The sequence below is a fragment of the Pungitius pungitius genome, chromosome 7, assembly GCF_949316345.1.
Source record: "Pungitius pungitius chromosome 7, fPunPun2.1, whole genome shotgun sequence".
NCBI lineage: Eukaryota > Metazoa > Chordata > Actinopteri > Perciformes > Gasterosteidae > Pungitius > Pungitius pungitius.
In genome coordinates, this window is record NC_084906.1 from 101,346 (window position 1) to 119,682 (window position 18,337).

The following is an 18,337-nucleotide window of genomic DNA, read 5'->3' on the forward strand; positions in this document are numbered from 1 at the left end:
GACTGTAGAGAAAATCACTAACTGGTGATTCACAATTAAAGGTAAAGGCTGTTCATGAAAAAGTGTTACATTCTGAAGTGGGAGTCAATAATGTGGTTGAAAAATTGTCAGCAGATCCTCAAAATGAATTTTCAAAAGAAACTTGTTGAGTCTGAAGAGAAGTCCATCTCTCATCAAACATCCATGCCAGAACAAGGGAATAGGATCGAAAATAGTCCTACAAAGACAGCTATTTCTGATTCTAACGCAAAAAGTTCTATACAACCTGTGAGCTTTATCATAAATAACCAAGAAGATCTGGGATTAAATGTGAAATTAGCATCAGCAGAAATGAACACTTACACCGTCCAAGCAGAGGCCTCTGTCCCAACTCTTTCAACATCACAGCACTAAATGGTTCCACCAAGAAACAGTACCGCTGGCTCAATAGATAGATCAGCAACATCGCAATCAGGAGTAAACAAGGATGAAGTTGCGGATGCAGACGATATTAATGATGGAGAGGCACAGGACAGGATTTTGGAGGAACAAGTTTTACCACACCCACACCCAATGAGGATGTAAGTGTAAGTGATGGGAGAGGAAGAGGCACCATCCATACAGCATAACGTTTGCATTTTAAGTGCAGCAGACACAAGTTATTTCGTTGAGGAATAAGGGATTAAGTCTCACCCGCTATTAGAAGAGGGCTCTTTTGGAAGTCAATACACATAATTTAAGTCCAGTGCTCTTCTCAGACAGGGGACATAACTGTGAAAATGACTTACCAACTGTTGGCCAAGCGTTGGTAACGGTTGCTAACGATGGCGGTTTTGACGTTGTGGTCACATCTTCGGGGGAGCAAAGAGTGGCCACCGGACAGTTTTCTATATTCAGCCATAATAATGGGGCCTGTGGTAGATTTTACCTTTTTAGTGCTTCTACGCGATAATTTGGTCATCTGGCATGTCTACCGACCCAAAAAGTTTGGAAAAATACAACTCAAGCGATTTGTTATGGTTCTTGTACGTCAGAAAAGTCATGCTTGAGTTTACTGCGAATGAGCTTCCTTATGATTCTCTCGTCACTATGAAATGGGGGATCTCTTACATGGCCTTGGCCCGCCCCCCCTACACTCACTACAGAGACAATATTTACCAAAGCACTTCACTTTGTTTTTGCATAGCTAGATAGCAGCATGAAGCAAATGTCAGATAACATTTGTTTACAGATGCAGCTTTACTCATGCAGAAATCATATCTAACGAGTTCCCGTTACTTGCATTTACATTGAACATTTTTCACAAACTTACAGTAACTTACACAAACACACCCGCTGTGGTCTTTGACCAAAGTAAGTTATAGACATTTCATTAAGACCCCAAGGAAAACATCAAATTGTGGTAAAATGGGCATACGATGGGTCCTTTAAGTTATTGTTGCTTGGGTTTCATTAAATGTGATCTTCCAAAAAGAAGGGTCTTTTACCTGGCTAATATACTAATATACTCAACATTTTAAATTATAATATTCTGTTACCTTTAGACCTCCATTTGGTAAGTGATTTGAAAAAGGCTCTCCAGATGGTTATTGAGCAGTCGGGCCTGGTTTGTGTTGCAGTGTTGAAACTGTTGGAATGACAACATCAATTCAAGGATGAACGGCGACACACTCCAGACCAGCTCTTGACATTGTGACAACAAGCAATGATTGTCAACATGCATTAGGATCATACTCGGTGTTAATTCCAAATGTTAATGTGTGCTTTGACAGATTATCTCAATAGGTTGTAAAATGCCAGCTACCCTACATTGCCTGTGTGACTTGAGAGTTTTTAAGGGGTTTGTCCCAACTATACATACTGAACAGTCCAAATACCACAGGTACTTGAACTTCTGAACTTGAATGCTTAGAAATAGTTTATGTTGATGATATTTGATCATATATTATATATTGGACAGCTGCAGGAATTTTAACTTTATTAACTTTTACTTTAATCAAATACGGTAAACTGGTCTGGATCTATGAACAAAACTATTTGTCTGCACCTGATGTTTGGGGAGTTGGCGGGGTTGTTTGGTGATTTTATCTCTCTGTATTAAATCATAGAAAATTCATTATTTTATTAAAATACAATTCAGGAATTCTGAATACTGTCATCCTTTGATTGAAATTTCTCACTTTGACGCACAGTGTGGCGTGTGTTGCATACAACTGCAGCGACAGGTCAGTGGGAAGCACAATCTAACTTGTGTGTCTGCATTGTTTGAATGATGACACGTAGCATTGACAGGCTTTGAGTGGTCACAAGACCACAAAAGTAAAGTCGTGCCCTTCTACCACATCGAACTCTAATCATGTCATGTATTTAGCATAGGGGTTTTCTTCAAAAAGAACACTGCAGCATTTCGGTTTAAAGTATAACGGACATTTAAACCTTGAACCTCAATATCTAATAAAGATCAGAGAGAAAATGTTATAAATACAAAGGTTCAATAGTTCAATACAAGGTTCTCATTCTGTGTCTCCGGTCAACATCTTCATTGCATATCTAATTATGCAAATGTAGTAATGACAACTATAAGATGAAGGATCTCTATATCCATGAGTTGTAGTTTGCATTTCACATAGTAGTAACTAGTGAATAAGTCTTTGTCAGAAGTGCAGCTTCTTTTCTGTGGGTTTGTTCCGATGGAATGTTCATACTAACCTGGGACGTCTTGTTCTCATGTTGAAAGGAATGTCGTGCTGTTTAGAAACTCCGATGTGACTGTTTGCCCTGCAGTGACAAGGCAGGTGAAACTTGTCGTACTGCTCACCACCAAATAACTCCAACGTACCCCGGAGCCATGCAGCGCCAAGCTCTGACCCTATGGAATATGAATTAAAGTTTAGCTGCTATTTTTTTAGCTGAGAATTCTCGTGACGTCTATAAACATGAATTCAACATACTTTAGAAATGGTCTCACCGACATTTATACAACACAAATATGCACTTAGAGACTAATAATGTCCTAAGCTCGCACGTGGAAGAAGGCTCTTCGAGGAGGGATTCATCTTCGAGTCAGATCAGCGCGCTCTCTCGTGGTTACGTTATTTCAACTCAATAACAATGAGCCAAGTCTGCGCGTAGGCAGCACCTACTCTTCTATAGCTACTACATCTAGGTTTAGAGAAGGCAGAACAACTGTTCTCTGTACAAAGCAAGTACTGGAAGCAGAAACACGACACAAAGACAGAATAAGTTTGATTACTAAATTCAGGTAGGAGAGAAGCAGAAGATAAGTCCATGAGGCATGGAATGGCGGAGGACAGACAGAATCGGCAGAAACACTGAGACGGTGGTAGAAACGAAACGATGCATCGCATAGATGCAGCTGCAAGCACGCCATTGTCACGGCAGATCAATACATTAAATCCCTGAGTACAAGACGGGTGCTGATTTTTGTGTCTGGATTGGGACAGACAGGACTACACCAACACCCATCAATACCACGAGAAGCCAACAGGGTTTATAACGCACCGCTCTTGATCTGCAGTATTGCTTACTCAAACTCCATTGTATATGATTCAGACCGACTGAGTTGTAACCACTCCTTTTGTTCTGGCGCATGTGACCGACCGGGACTGACGGCACTAGGGGAGACCGCGGAGTCCTTCGAAGGGAGAGGGCCACCAGTCACGATGACACACTAAGTCCTGTACAGTCCACCCTGAACAGAACGCGGCCGGGTAGACTGTTAATGGTCTCCAGCTGTCTGACAGCTCGTAATTGGAATTTTCCTGGTGGACTTGTAACTTGTTAAGAATGTTATTTATAAATTATCTATGTTTTATTACAAATAAATAATGCATTATTTTATACAGATATCCCTTGTGATCTTTCTGTGTCCTGGGAATTCCAAATCTAAAGCGGGGCTATATGACTGACATGGGCAGATCTTTAAAATTGTAAGTAACAGGGTAACGCTTTAGCAAAATACACCAGACTTTCTGGAGTGAGGAACTGTGAAGGCATGTGCTGGAACTGAAACAACGGGGGAGCTAGTGAGCAGACGGACAGGATGACACCAAGCTAAGATGTAATTCCACTAATGAGACCCAATGGCATGAGAACATGTCTGTCTATTTGCTCAGAACATGTTGTTCAGGACTTTACACAGAAGTCATATAAAAACGGCAATCAAAGCAATTGTCTCTCTTTTCAAAATGGCATTGCACAAAATGATACATGCAAGCACCAATTGAAGGACTCCCTTAAGGCAGTTTTTCTCAACTCGTCGCGGGCCTTTGCATGGGAAAATAAAAATTAACTAACCCTTTCTCTAATGCAGCGGAGTGTCGTTTTTTTTTCCGGCTCGTCCGTCCATGTTTTCAGTCAGCGCGGCAATTAGAACGCGAAGACACTGACCAACATTATTTCTTATCACCTGGGCCCTTTCACCTCTGTGTGACAAATGAACCAGAATTAATGAACCTGACATCTCTATTCTAACCCTAAATGTCAGTATTTATTGCTTAATAACAAGATGTGTACAACAATGGTTGGATATTTGCAAATTAACCTTAAACATCACATAAAATGGATAAACAGCATTTAATACATCTGTAATAACTTAGATAAATAACACGAGTTAAATATAATTCAATCTATGGATTAGATACACGTATTCTGCCACCTTGTGGTGGACATGTGAAAACGTTTCCTCTGAGTCTCCTTAAACTGTCTCTGCTGTGCGTTCACTGAAGCGACTACACATCAGAGCCAGGAGCATGTTTTTAACTATATCATTAGCTCTATTATTAGAGCTAATTATTATTAGTATTATCAACTACATTCCATCAAACAGCGAACCGATGAGTTGCTGCTAACACATCCCGTCGGACCAGGATTATATATTTAAATGAATTAATGAACTCTTCTCCTAATGTTACCATGGTAACCGCTAGCACCGCGCACGGATTTCTAGCATACAAACGTTCCATTGCGTTGATTCTTACTGTGAAAATCTACTTCGGTTTAGCGGTTACGCTTCGTATTTTCGCTTTATAGGCAAAACCACAAAAGGGATTAACGGAGTAAGAATGTGTCACTCTGTCTCGTTTGTTGGTTCTAAACGAAAAACGAGAAAACTGTTTTCGCGACATCTTTTTTACGGTAAAAGGGACTATCAAAAGGTAGACGGACCTACACGGACCACCTCACCGGTTTCCATGGCGACGCAGAGAGGAGGGGAACGGTTGCTACGCCCACCGGAAACGGTCTCTAAAGTGCCAGCAAAAAATGAAAAGGAAGCGGACGTGCCATCTTTTTTATTGAGTTCATTCCCTTATTATATTATATATATATATTTTCGTGTAACGTATGCGTTTTGAATGCCACAATCGTGCGGGTGAGGCTGCCGGTGGGCATGACTGGACACGACGAAGCAGTGCGCGGACTGAGCGGGAGACTTCGCAACGGCCCAGAGGAGACGGTGTGAAGGCAAAGCGGTCCTGCATCCTATCAATGAGCTAGCGACACCACGACCATGGAGGTCTACCATGAGTCCACCTAAGCAGTGTGGCCGCTGAGCTCCTACCACCGTAGAACAACAGCTCCATCATGCCCGACCGGCGGTGCTCCATGAGGCTCTCGGTTGCCTGATTAACGTTACAGGCCTGCTTTTTCCATTTGGAAGGTTCTTGGCAGGGGAAAGCAGGCCGGCTAGCAGCGCTAGCGTTTGCCTTTTCCGCGCTGCATCTCCGGGCTTTGGCCGTGCGGATTGTCCCATGCCCACACCCGCAACACTGTCGTCCAGCAGCTCGGGGACTCTTTTACACTCCAGAAAGTATTTCATGGGATTCCTATCGGGAAAGGAGACGCCGGCCTAAGCCAAAATGGTGAACTGGAGGCGGCTGCTGCGAATGTCCAACCGATCGTTTCTGGCCTTCATATTCTTCTTCTCCATGTCCACCACTTGTCTCTACTTCATTTACGTGGCTCCTGGAATAGGTTAGTTACTGGAGGCTTACACGAATCGTCTTAACTCGTGTCGGGATTAACAACAACTGTTTCTGGCTGCTGTCCACGCTAACGCTAGATGAGCAGCTAACCGGCTAACTGCCCGCAGGCCGCTAACATGCGACGCTTTAAAAGAACAATGCGGATAGAAGATTCGTCTAAATACTGCGTCCGTGTGCTGGATTTGTGGATGACATGCGTTTTCGCTGAATGAATGAACTGTTGGCCTCGGGGCTCGCGGTCGCTCCCGGGCTCGGTCCGGTCCGGACTCCGCGTCTCTGTGTCCATTGTTGGATGTTTTTATTTGAACTGAGTCAGCGTTTTACCTCCATGGGATTGTTAAAAGTATTGAATACGAAAGTGAGCTCTTGGGCCAAATGAGCGGTACTGGTGATGTGGAGATGTTTACATCCTGTGGGCGGGCACGTTCCAGTGTGCTTCTAGGTGGCTGGGTTGCCTTTTGTTGGCTTGACATCTCACTTCTCTTTTCTGGCGTCACGTGCGGGAGGAATTATGTGCTGATGTTGCAAGCTTTTACCGGACACCAGCAGCAGCAGTTGTGGTCGGGAGGGAAATTCCCCCCAAGCCTTGTGGGGGCAACCTGCTCAAAGGTTTTGATCCACTGGTGTCCTTGGGAAAGCCATTTATCGCCAAATAGCGCCCCTAGCTGTGAATGCTAGGAGCTGATGGACAGGTGTCACTGTGCGAATGATGGTGAAGGGTTAAAGAGCTTTGAGGAGCCAGAGGAGACTTCCAAGCACATCCTTGTGATTGTATCTAGGCAGGGAGGTTTGGGCTTTTGGTGATAAGGAGGTGTGTTCTTGCTGCTTTTCTTGTACTGAATGCGTTGGATTAAGTAAATGTCAGATCTTGTGGTTTGGTCCTCTGGGATTTACTACCAACGGTCAAAGTATTTTTATGAAGTATTACTCCCTGCCAATTTGATTTGAATATAAGTAATTTGAACTTCCTGCACAACTTAAACTGGGTGTGTAGTGGTTTTAAAGCTATGCCTGGTAATCCTGAGAAACCACACAGTAAAATTGACAGTGTAAATTGTAACACTTAGAGTCCATTTAAACTCTATACATTCTTTGAATAATAAAATCTTAACGTCCAGCATTTTAACTAACTAAAAATTGTATGTGCAAAAGCATCAATGCTCAGGGTGAATGTGTCCCTCAGCCCTTCCTCCGTAGGCTTCCTTCACGATGCCACTCCACCAGGTTTCTGCTCTCAATGATCAGTGACTGTAGAAGTAACACAGGACTTAGTGTGACGTTTTCCTTAGTTTAACTCTCCAAAGAAGGACTGATTCTATGCTGTACCGTAAAATAATTCCATGCCTTGAGTTACTTACTGAGGGAGAAGTTTGTCCCATATAACATCAGCTAATTGGATGATTGAAAGGTTCTCCAGAGTACACGGTACTCTCAGCGTGGACAGGTCTGTAACAGCCCAGAGACAACCACCAAGATGAAAATAAATCCTTGATTTCCTGTCGCAGCGGCCACAGCTTGTAGCTTTGTAAATGTGATGAGAACCTCAGAAATGAATCATTGACGGCGCTCTGCGAAATGTACATGAACGTAGAGGCTACCAGGTGCCGTGAGGGCTCGCTACTCGGACCGTTTGTCTGCTGTGCTCCATGGCAGGAGCTTTCATCCATGCCAGGTGTGGTGATGAGCTGTGTGTGAGCCACTCACCATTAGGGTTGGGTATCGTTTGAATTTGAACGATTCCGATTCCTGGTTTCGATTCCGGTTCCCAGCGATTCTCGATTCCGATTCTTTTAAGAGGCAGGGTCAAAAAAGTTTAAGTTTAAGATATTTTAAATGAGCTAGCTAACCAAGGGTCTTTCTGAAGGAAATAGTCTGACCTTCTCCATCAATGTTAATTCTATGAACTTTTTATTAACTTTGCTATGAATTTCTAACAGGGCTGTTTTCAACTACAATATAAATATCAAACTATGAACTTGAATATGGTATAAACATTACAATTATTAATATATTTTAACAGGGGTACACTTTCCTCAAGAGAGCTTTATTTTTGAAACCTCACAAAAACACATTTCCACATGAGTGTGTGATGCTGCAGGTACTTAAACGTTACCTTGCTCCCACTGATGGGCCCTTGGAGCCAGAGGAAGAGGCAGCGCGTCAAACACGGGGCCAACTCTCCCAACCCCAAACCAGGGACACTTTGGCTGACGGGGGGGTGCTGGCGGTCGGGGGGGGGGGGTGCTAGCACAATCTTTGTTTTCTTTGCAGCGCCAGCGTCACGGCTCATTCTAACAGAGGACCGCTCCGCGCGCACACTCGTCTGACGCGTTACAAATTCACAACAACCGGCACGCTACACATGTTCGATCGCGCTGTTATGCTAACACTTCCGGTGGACGCTTCTTCGTTGGTGTTCAGCAGTTTCTATTTCCGGTCGGCGCGGCGGACTGAGAATCGAAACTAGGAATCGAATTTTAAACTTTTGAACGATACCGGGTAAATCGCAAAGCTAGTCTCTAGATTCTCGATACCCAACCCTACTCACCATCATGCTCCCAACAAGGCAGGCATTCCATGGCTTCTCCGCCACTTATTAGGACTTCTACAGCATGTGTAGCACACATAGTTGAGGGAATGAACTTTTTTGTAACAGGAATGATTGTATTATGGTGTGGGGGATCGTTGAAGCAAACATTTGTGCTGTGCTCAGCAGCTGATTGTCTCCTTTGTGCACACTGACGCTGGTGCACGGGCCATTAGGAAGACTGACATGAGGGCTATGACTGTAAACACCTCTACAGATGGTCTGGTAGCCTGCTGTAGGGACCGGTCAGTGAGCCATTACTATGGTGATTCTATGAAGGGCAATGTGCATGGTGGTGTGTCGTGCTGCACATTGCCCTCATATCCACCCCCCTAAAATGTTTGACAAAAAGAGCGTATTTAAAAGCACGCGTCTTGAATTCCTCTCTTCCCCAAAGACATGACAACATCTTACCCAGCAGCTTTAATGGTTTTTATGGTTTCGCGGTGCTTTAGGAAGCTCTCCTGCTCATGAACTACTGCAGATCTATCGGAGCCCTGTTGTCTCATTAATAAACATTTTAAGGCTTCACGCAGGAACATTTCCTACACACACACGTGCATAACATGTACATTACATTAAAATCCCAGGTGTCAGGAAAGGTGCGTTAACCTCAGGTGTGGTTTGTTGGAGCAGATGGGTACAAACCTACCATAGTTTGAACATGAATGGGACCAAATGCAGGGGATTTTGGGCTGTCCACTTTTTGAGAGTGGACACAACAGGCATAAGTTGATTGTCACCGTAAACAATTCAAAGGTCTGATAGTTTGTTGGCGGCTTTCACAGCTGCCCAATCCAACTCTACTAACCGGGCCAACGGAAGAAACATCTGGTAGACGCAACGTAGCGATTCTGACAGGACTTTAATAGTCATTTCACTCAATGTGTAGAGTAAATCCACTCCCTGAGGGAGGGTCCCTGCTCAGTCTGTGGATGACTGCGTTACTGCCCGGGCAATGTTTAACTTGACTGTGGATTATGGTTGAACGCTGTCCGAGCTTTGCATGTGTTGTGACCATGTGGAATGATGCTGTACAATAAGTGAGTGCATGTGATGGCTGTGTCCACCGTGCTGCGCCACGATCACATTTGTGTGTGAGCACATTCCCAAACTCCTCTCCCTGTGTTTCTGTCAGCCAACACCTACTTCTTCATGGTGCAAGCTCAGGGCATCATGTTGAGGGACAACGTGAGGACCATCGGCCAGATGATTCGATTGTACACCAACAAGAACAGCACGCTCAACGGGACAGGTGAGTCCTACACAAACTCCTCCTTCTATGGGGGACTATTTGATTTGATGACTAAAACAATGTCTGATTTGACATTCAGCATCCTGGTTGATGAGATGTTGCCTATCAGGGTATGCATATGCTTGGTGAATCACCATGTAGCCTAAGCTGCAATATACACATAGACTGGACCATGAGACCTCATTAAGGATCAAAAACCACACCGACTACGTTAAGCCTGTAATGATTTATGAAATAATCCGTCACATAAGGGGGGGAGGCACATGGGAACAGCTGTATGTGGCCTTCAGGACTTCTCCTGTCTTTTCTTTCAATCATACAGATGTATCTGAAGGAAAAGATGTTTGTCTTTAGCTGACATGAAGCTCAAATACAGGAGGCTCTCACATTTTGTGTCTATACGCCGTGCTTAATCACCAATAAGCAACGCTTGAACCTCAGTGCTGTAAACCACTTGCTAACTAGTAAGAGTATTTCTACCACAGAGCTCCTGTGTATCAAGACCTTCTGTTGTAATGACCCCCATATAATGCTCCCAGATCAATCGATTCAATTACCAGCTTAAAACCATGGCTGCAGCGTGGATCTGGAGAGGTTGAAAGTGCACGGGACAAACTGGTCGTTCCTTTGTGAGCCAGAACGATTAACTTTGACTCATAGCTATGAGCCGGTGTCAGGCTTATGTTTGACAGCAAAGGTCGTAATACCAACATCTACCTATTGCAGGTGAGGTGATGGGGCGGAAGTATCACTGTACTCACTTGCTCATAAGCACCCTTTTTGTAAACGTTTAGCCCCATCACCTGACGTAGGTGGTGTGGTTAGAAGTATTGGACCTGCTTTTTGCTGCAGACTACCCTGACGGCAGTAACTCCAGTGAATACCTGGTGCAGCCAACCACGTACCTCCCTGAGAACTTCACCTACGGCCAGAACGTGCCCTGCCCCGAGCGCCTGCCTTCTATGAGTGAGTGTGGGGTGGGGGGGTGGGTGGCTGTGGTCTCAGAGCATTACGTGTGTCTTGATTCTGATGCAGTGATGTAACCGTGGAATCATCTCTCCACAGAGGGCCTCATGGAGGTGAACATGACAGAGATCCCTATGGAGGAGATAGAACTGAAGTTTTCCAAGTTTTTTAACATTGACTTTGGAGGCCACTGGAAACCAAAGGACTGTAGACCTCGCTGGAAGGTGGGTCCAAGCATTCACTAATTCTAGTCATTAATTATTCTTTGTCATGTAATGGAATTCATCTTGTGGATCTTCCTGTATGGCTGGATTCTCACTCTGTAGGTAGCATTCCTGATTCCATTTAGAAACCGCCATGAACATCTGCCCATCCTCTTCCAACACCTCATCCCCATGCTGCAGAGACAGCGGCTGCAGTTTGCCTTCTACGTCGTCGAACAGGTACTGTGTGTGTGTGTGTGTGCGTGTGTGTGCTGTCAATGCTCTCAATTAATTCAGTTGGGAGTTAATGGTGAAAAGTCACTAAGGATTTAACACTTTAATACTTCATATTATGAACAGACGTTCAGCTACTGTAGCTTGGACATATTCTGTCTTCAGGTTACAGTTAAAATAGCTTGTATCCTATGCAATAGAAATACAAAGTTAATACATGTGTTTTTATTGACTGCATTGATGGAATCTCTTTTATTTAAAATAACCAAAACAAGTTATTCAGTCAATCAGTAGCATATCTTCTTAAATTAAAAAAGTTTGACCTATGCGGCCTTCGAAGGACCCGGCCCAAGTCCATGCTGGGTCCTCATGAAGATGCAGCCGACTAATTGAGACACAGATGGTGGGTCCATGCGCCCTAAGTAGTTGACCAAAATGTCCTCATGGATAAACGTCGTGGCTCCCGTCTCCCGTTGGGCCTGAAGCAGTGAGCTCGCGTAGCTCATTGTGGGTGGGTGGGTGTGTCTCAGAGTGGCAGCCAGCCCTTCAACAGAGCCATGCTCTTCAACGTGGGCTTCCTGGAGGCCATGAAGGACCTGGACTGGGACTGCCTGGTCTTCCATGACGTGGACCACATCCCTGAGAACGACCGAAACTACTACGGCTGTGGTCAGATGCCGCGCCACTTTGCTGCCAAGCTGGACAAATACATGTACATGTGAGTGTAGAAGGCTGTTCCACACACACACACACACACACGTGGGCGGGAGTGAGAGAATGTGATCTGTGGGTGCTGTTTTTTCCAGTCTACCATACAGCGAGTTCTTTGGTGGTGTGAGCGGTCTCACTGTGGAGCAGTTCCGCAAGATCAATGGCTTTCCCAATGCATTCTGGGGCTGGGGAGGAGAGGATGATGACTTGTGGAACAGGTGAGTGTACGAAAGAGAAAATGATCCCAACCTCCCATATTGTTCACATAACAGCATCATCCTGATCTTCTCTTGGTGGGGAACAAGAGAAGAATACATGCTCCTATTGTTAGCACAGAAACCTCTTTGCTGGAGAAAATAATCTAAAGCTTGAGTCTGAAGACAAAAGGCAGCTTCTGCGTGTTTGACTCAACACGGCGTAGAGCTGACTGTTGACTGACAGACCGCGAGTCCAAATGTTTGTGGAGGTGGGGTCCAGTTTGAAACGGTGCCCACACCCGTAACATGTTGTATTCTTTTTCTGATCACTACAGGCTCACTGTGGTGCCCATGGTAACCTACTGAAGGTATCTGCCCAATGTAGATTAGACCCCTCCTCCCCACCCCAGTGATTCTGTTGTTTTCCCGGCTGTACACATGCAGATAAAAGCATCTTGTTATGCACACTTTGAAGTATCTCAGCAGAAAAGACGTATGGACACCAAATCCCAACAAACGTGTTGTTGCACTTAATGTGTGATGCAATGACCTTTTGAGGTAGTGTTCGAGTGCAGGCGGCTTCTTCCTGGTTATCTGGTTATCCCCATAGAGCATGCAACACAAAGTAAGAGTTCCAGCAAAACCCAACGGAGGTTTGATTTCTGAATGTGGAAGGGGTCTGGTCTGATACAATGGTGAAGTTCTGAGGAGCGATCACATGCTCTGCCATATGATTTTGTAATGAGCTTAATGTCAGTCCAGCAGACAGTGAGGATGCCTCTTCCTCGGTCTGATCTCATCCATCTCTATAAGCTGTGGTGCGCTGCTTGTTTCTCCTCAGGGTTCACTATGCCGGCCTGAATGTCACCAGACCAGAGGGAGAGATCGGCAAGTACAAGTCCATTCCTCACCACCACAGAGGAGAGGTGCAGTTCCTCGGGAGGTAAGAGCCAGCCCTGCATCTCAGAGCCACTAATCCAGGGGGCATGTTGGTCCTGCTGCCTGAAGATGTGTGGTATTCATTACTTCTCCGCTGGATACTGGCTCCATTACTTGTACTTTTTTTCTTCTCTCGTGAACAAATGGAACTTCCTTTAGATTCACAGGTGTAGGCTGGTGGTTGTTCCCCAGACTGATGCCTCTTCTTCCTCTGTGCAGTAAAGCAGCATTACAGTTTAGATGTAGAGATGCGCTGACTCAAACACTTTTACTATGTAATTACAATTGAGTACATGGTTTGAGATGTTTCATTTCATCGTGATTCAAACGCTGATATCCAGTGGCGGCTGGTGGATTTTTTTTTTTGGTAGGGCAGCCAATCATTTTCAGCAAACCACCCAGTTGTTCGGAGTCCACAATACACACACGCTGGTTGTGAGGTCGGGCTGATCTGGGTCCAGCTATTTTACCTCTAGTTCTTCGCTGGTACAGAGTTGGGGTCGCTCTTGTTATGGTGACGCAGAGAAGGCCAAGCCCAAATCTCAATGTAGTTCCTGTCACTCATTAACTCAGTGATTGGCTAAGGACTTCTTAGACCCGCCTCCTTAGGGACACGGCCAAAACCAGCAGAGACCAGCGGAGAGGAGGACTTGCAGGAAAAGCATTTATTTAGTGCAGATATCTAATGTACAAATATTTATGGGTATATCCCATGTTTAAAAAACACAAATGGACACAAATCTTAATGTTAACATGATTTTTAAAATGTGCTGATGTTTGATCTGTAGTTGCCTCCATAAATATCTGAGCGCCTGAGGTGTGTTAATAATGACAATTGTTCCAAACAGATGCAGCCTTTCCACTTCTTGTGTTTTGAATGACACGTGTTAGTGAGCGCTGAGCCCATTGGTTAACAGATGTCCTGTGACTGTCTGCAGGTATAAACTGCTGCGGTACTCCAAAGAGCGGCAACACCTGGACGGCCTCAACAACCTCCACTACAGCCCCCACACGTCCCTCAGCAGCCTCTACAAGAACATCTCTGTGGAGCTGAGCCCCGAGCTCGCCCCCATCGCAGACTACTGAGCCCCTCCTCCCCACCCCCACCAAAGGCTGCCAAGAGGTCCTAGTGAGGGGGGGGGTGAGTGTGTGTGCGTGAGTTGCTGCATGTCTTATCTGCTACAAGTTGACCTGGCTGGTCTGAGGCTGGAGGAGCCGCAGCGTCTCGGCTCTGATGTTTGCTGCAAAGCCTTAACGTGGCGGAACCACAGCTCCCACTTTCTATCGTTTGTCTCTCACGCGTCACCTGGACACGCCACAACATCCTTTTTTTAGAAAAGGGGGATCTGAGCGAGGTTGTCTTTAATGTTTGTGATGTACATTTTCTTTTGTTTTCTACGTGGTATTTATCGAGGTGTTCCAAGGAGCACTTGTGTTCGCTGCTTGTTTTTTGCTGCACTGCTGCTGAATCCGCATGAACATGTATGTAAATATGGGCCTCGTACACAGAACTCAAATATGTAAATATGGGCCTTCAACTGCTCGGGGCGTTTAACAGTGATATTCCAGTGGGTTTGTTTTTTATTTTGGCAGCTACCTTTGTTCTAAGGATTTAATAAGAGTGAGTGGTTCCCTCCTAACTGGTAGATATTCTAACAAAATATATATATATATATATATATATAAAAAACTAGAATTATCCAAAACTTAAGATTTGACATTATCTTTTGCATGCCTTAATTTATTTTTGTTTACCAGATTTAGTTATTTTCAAACCTAAGTTATTTCATCAGTTAGGTGTGTAAATGCTTAATTTAGCCTCTCGTGCTTTATCTTTTCTTCTTTTGAAGTGCACTGTGTGAAATGAGTAGAGCTGCTCCTCTGAAGGAAGTAGGCGTGGCCAAGGCTCATGTGAAACTTTTTATTGTCAGATCATTTTTTATAGTTGTTTTTTATTTTGATGCTTTAGTGCTGGATCATGTGATAAGCTGTTCATTGTACTGTACCACGTGGGGGTTTGGGATGGATGGATGCTGTGAGTCAGAAGAGCCAGAATGAGAGAACTGCTGTTCTTGAATGGCACACGCTGTGAAAAGTTTCATTTTTGTCAAGCTTTGAGCACCATAAGGATGAACCAGACGTCGTGGTGTTCACCGTGTAGTGTGTCCTGTGAGCGTCTTCCACCCATCATCCATCAGAGGCCCTTACGCTTTGCCAATAAGGGTTGGTGTCCAAAAAACTCCCCCCCACGTGGGGACCTCTCTATGAGGTCCATTGATCCGCTGTTGTAGAACTTTAGATCACATGGTCCTGCTTGTGCAATGGGTTCGTTTCGGACTGGACCTTCTTCAGAGGTGAAACAATTTGTCAATCAATAGTGAATATTTATGTACTGGATTAGTTTAAAGGAACACTCACCGTGGGTTACTCAGAGGCCTTGTTTTTCATTTACTACATAGTGACGAAGAACCCAAAGATGTTTGAGGCATGTTGAAAAACACGGAACGATAGCGTCCGTTCACACACTACGTCTACGAGTCCTTCTCAAACAGGACAGAGCAACGAGTTCTGCTGTTTGAGGAGCCTCCTCCGCCCTGCAGGGGGTCGTCACACCACCACGAGGCTGGAAACCCGCTCAGCGCTGTGTGGAAGCCCATCTGACAGCAGATAGGAAGCGTTACATGTCACCTCTTCTCTCAAACCCCTCGCAGCAGCGGTTGTCATAGCAACCTGTGTGTTGATCATATGCTGCGGAGGGTTCCTGAGAGATGGCTCATGAATAAGTATTGGTCATTTCCCTCGTTGTTGACCTTTTTATTTTCACTGTACCAACCGAAACTCTTTTAAAACAATATTATGTAAGATAATATTACATATTACATTGGCTCTGATATTTCTAACCTAATCTCTATTTTGGTCCCAAATTTCTGACCTGCAAGTGACATCATTGGTGCAGAGATGCATTCTGATGAAAGTGTTGAGCTAACGACACGCTGGCATTTAGCTTTGAATGCAGTGTCTAATGTTGACCACAGTGTTATTTGCGTGTTTTTAGAATTCCAAAATCGGTGTGATGCAGACATGGCTCCGCACAGCTGTCAATCATCGGTGCACCACTACCAGTTTTTGTGTTTTGGCATTTTCAAAGAAAATAAAAAGCCTCGGTGAGCTGCTTCCCAGCACGAGGAGGTGGATCAACCCGTTCTTCCCAGGAATATTACAGTGTATCAGAGCCTTTAAGACAATTATATTCCATTGTGCAGTATTTGTTTGTGCCTTGAGTTCTTTTCTTTCTTTTCATTTTACATTGTGACTGAAAAGATTACAGACCTTCTCCTCGTTGTATCGAGTCTGAATGAGTGAAGCGAGACTCACTGATCTGATGGTGCGTACGGCTGCACCATGAATGCTGGAGGCTATTGAGGTTTCATTTCCTTTCAAGAAAAATCACGTCACTGCCCTCCGAAAATACAAGCACCCCTCCTTCTGTCATCTTCAAACACAGCTTACTGAAGCTTTGAGGCTTTATCGTGTCCTGTAGCCTTCAGTGTGCATGGCCCAGGATACGTACACACAAATGGACAAAACAATGACTTTGTTAGTGTGCATGATGACCAGAGCAGGCGGGTCAGTGAGCAGCCTGATGTAGTCCATGATGGTGATCATCATCTGGGTCCCACTGCTTTACATCACATGCATTATCACACCATTGTAAGATGTGGATTAGAAGTGATAGAGAGCAGGTTGAGGCAGTGTATATCCAGCGGCTGGGTCACTGTCCTTTAAGAACCACAGTATTGGGAGTTCTGTGGCCTCCATCTGCTGATGGGGTTTCTTCATCGCAGGGCGGCGGATCATCTGTGATGGTATTGCTGTATTTGGTAAGCAACAACTAGAACTCGAGTCATAGACATACCACAGGTTTAAATGAATTGGCAAAGCCATTCCACAGCAATGTCCTTCAGTGGAGCTGCTTGACCTTTGGGTTCATCAAACTTTCCTTTGTGGACCTGACCCTGAAGTGACAAGCCGGGAACAAGTAGTCCCAAAAGGTTTCAGATGTGATTTAGACGCAAGGTGGCCTTTGCATTGGTTGGCTGCCAGAGTGGTGACGAGTTTTAGCTGTTAAGTGGCTCAACGTAGTTTGGTCACAAAGTAAAAATAAATGTATTTATGTAAAAAGAATACCTGTCGACATGTTTTATCAAACATCAGCAGACACTGTAGATGTGAGACTCTGGCTCTAAATAATCATTGCAACAGAACAAGAACCAACCGCTGATGCAGTCCGTGAGGTGAGCTAAGAATTGAGTTATTTCCAAGGTCACTATTGAATCCTCCAGCCTCGGATTTTCACAACACATTTAGTGTTGGCTAAAAATAAATGAATGACCCATTACACTTCCCTCCCTGGTTGTTGGACACCTGATCCCCCGTATGACCATGTCTCATTCTCCATGAGTCTGCTGAAGCTCCACACTGACAGACAAACCTGTGGACATGTTGATGTAGCACCCCCACCCACCACCAATGGGCTGTATTTTCAGACTTCTGCATTATTTGGGAACAGACAGTATAAAAAAAGTTTGAGTCTGGTGTTGAATTGTTACTTTGTAAAGTTATTTTTCTTGTCAAAAGACAAAATAAACACTTCGTTGCCATATTCTGGGAAAACGCCGTCAGTATTTGTCTAATTTCTTCACATCACCTGGCATTAAAAGCTTCACATGAAGAACAGTGAAAACAAAACTGCAAAAAAAAGGAACATGAACGATCAGTACCACTTTATTTGCATGGTCTGCCTGGATTGGGGGAGGTGTTAAAGGGGCTTTTAGTCTAGACTCTTTGAACTGTGATCCAATCACTAGAGTGGTGGACCGTGCAATTCACACCTAGGTCTTCAGTGATGCCCTACACAGTCCTACTGCTTAATAACATCATTATGATGCCACAATGTCTAGCTTTTCTCAGTCTCCATCAGCTCCATTGCAGGTTTAAAAAAACCTATCTACATGAATTAGCTTGTTCAGGTAACTGCACAGCTCCCTCTCACTAGTATGCATCCAATCAAAAGAAGTGCACATGCTGAGGTCATGGAAGGCCTGCGAGCTAGCCGGATGGTTATTGTCCCCCAGTGCAGATTTCTTGGTGGCTAAAATATGTCGGTATGACAGCTCAATCTGAGGAAAATCTATGAAATGAAGAAGAGACAATTTGATCATTTCATTCCTATGAATGAAGAATGAATCAAATTAAAATGA

The 18,337-nt window shown here is 44.5% G+C and overlaps 1 protein-coding gene across 1 annotated transcript; it reads left to right on the top strand.

The window, feature by feature from the left end:
* Positions 1-5,204: 5,204 nt before the first annotated feature.
* Positions 5,205-17,315, top strand: b4galt6 (UDP-Gal:betaGlcNAc beta 1,4- galactosyltransferase, polypeptide 6). Its single transcript, XM_037468886.2, has 9 exons — positions 5,205-5,973; positions 9,710-9,826; positions 10,679-10,792; positions 10,892-11,016; positions 11,119-11,235; positions 11,760-11,947; positions 12,036-12,158; positions 12,979-13,080; positions 14,015-17,315. Exons 1-9 carry the CDS (start codon positions 5,859-5,861, stop codon positions 14,160-14,162), a joined length of 1,149 nt encoding a protein of 382 aa, XP_037324783.1. The 5' UTR covers positions 5,205-5,858; the 3' UTR covers positions 14,163-17,315.
* The last annotated feature ends 1,022 nt before the right edge of the window (positions 17,316-18,337 follow it).

Coding starts and splice junctions, on each gene's coding strand:
- b4galt6 (XM_037468886.2), top strand. CDS start 5,859: ATGGTGAACTGGAGGCGGCTGCTGCGAATGTCCAACCGATCGTTTCTG. Junction 9,827..10,678: donor CAGCACGCTCAACGGGACAG/GTGAGTCCTACA, acceptor TTTTTGCTGCAG/ACTACCCTGACGGCAGTAAC. Junction 11,948..12,035: donor CTGGACAAATACATGTACAT/GTGAGTGTAGAA, acceptor TGTTTTTTCCAG/TCTACCATACAGCGAGTTCT.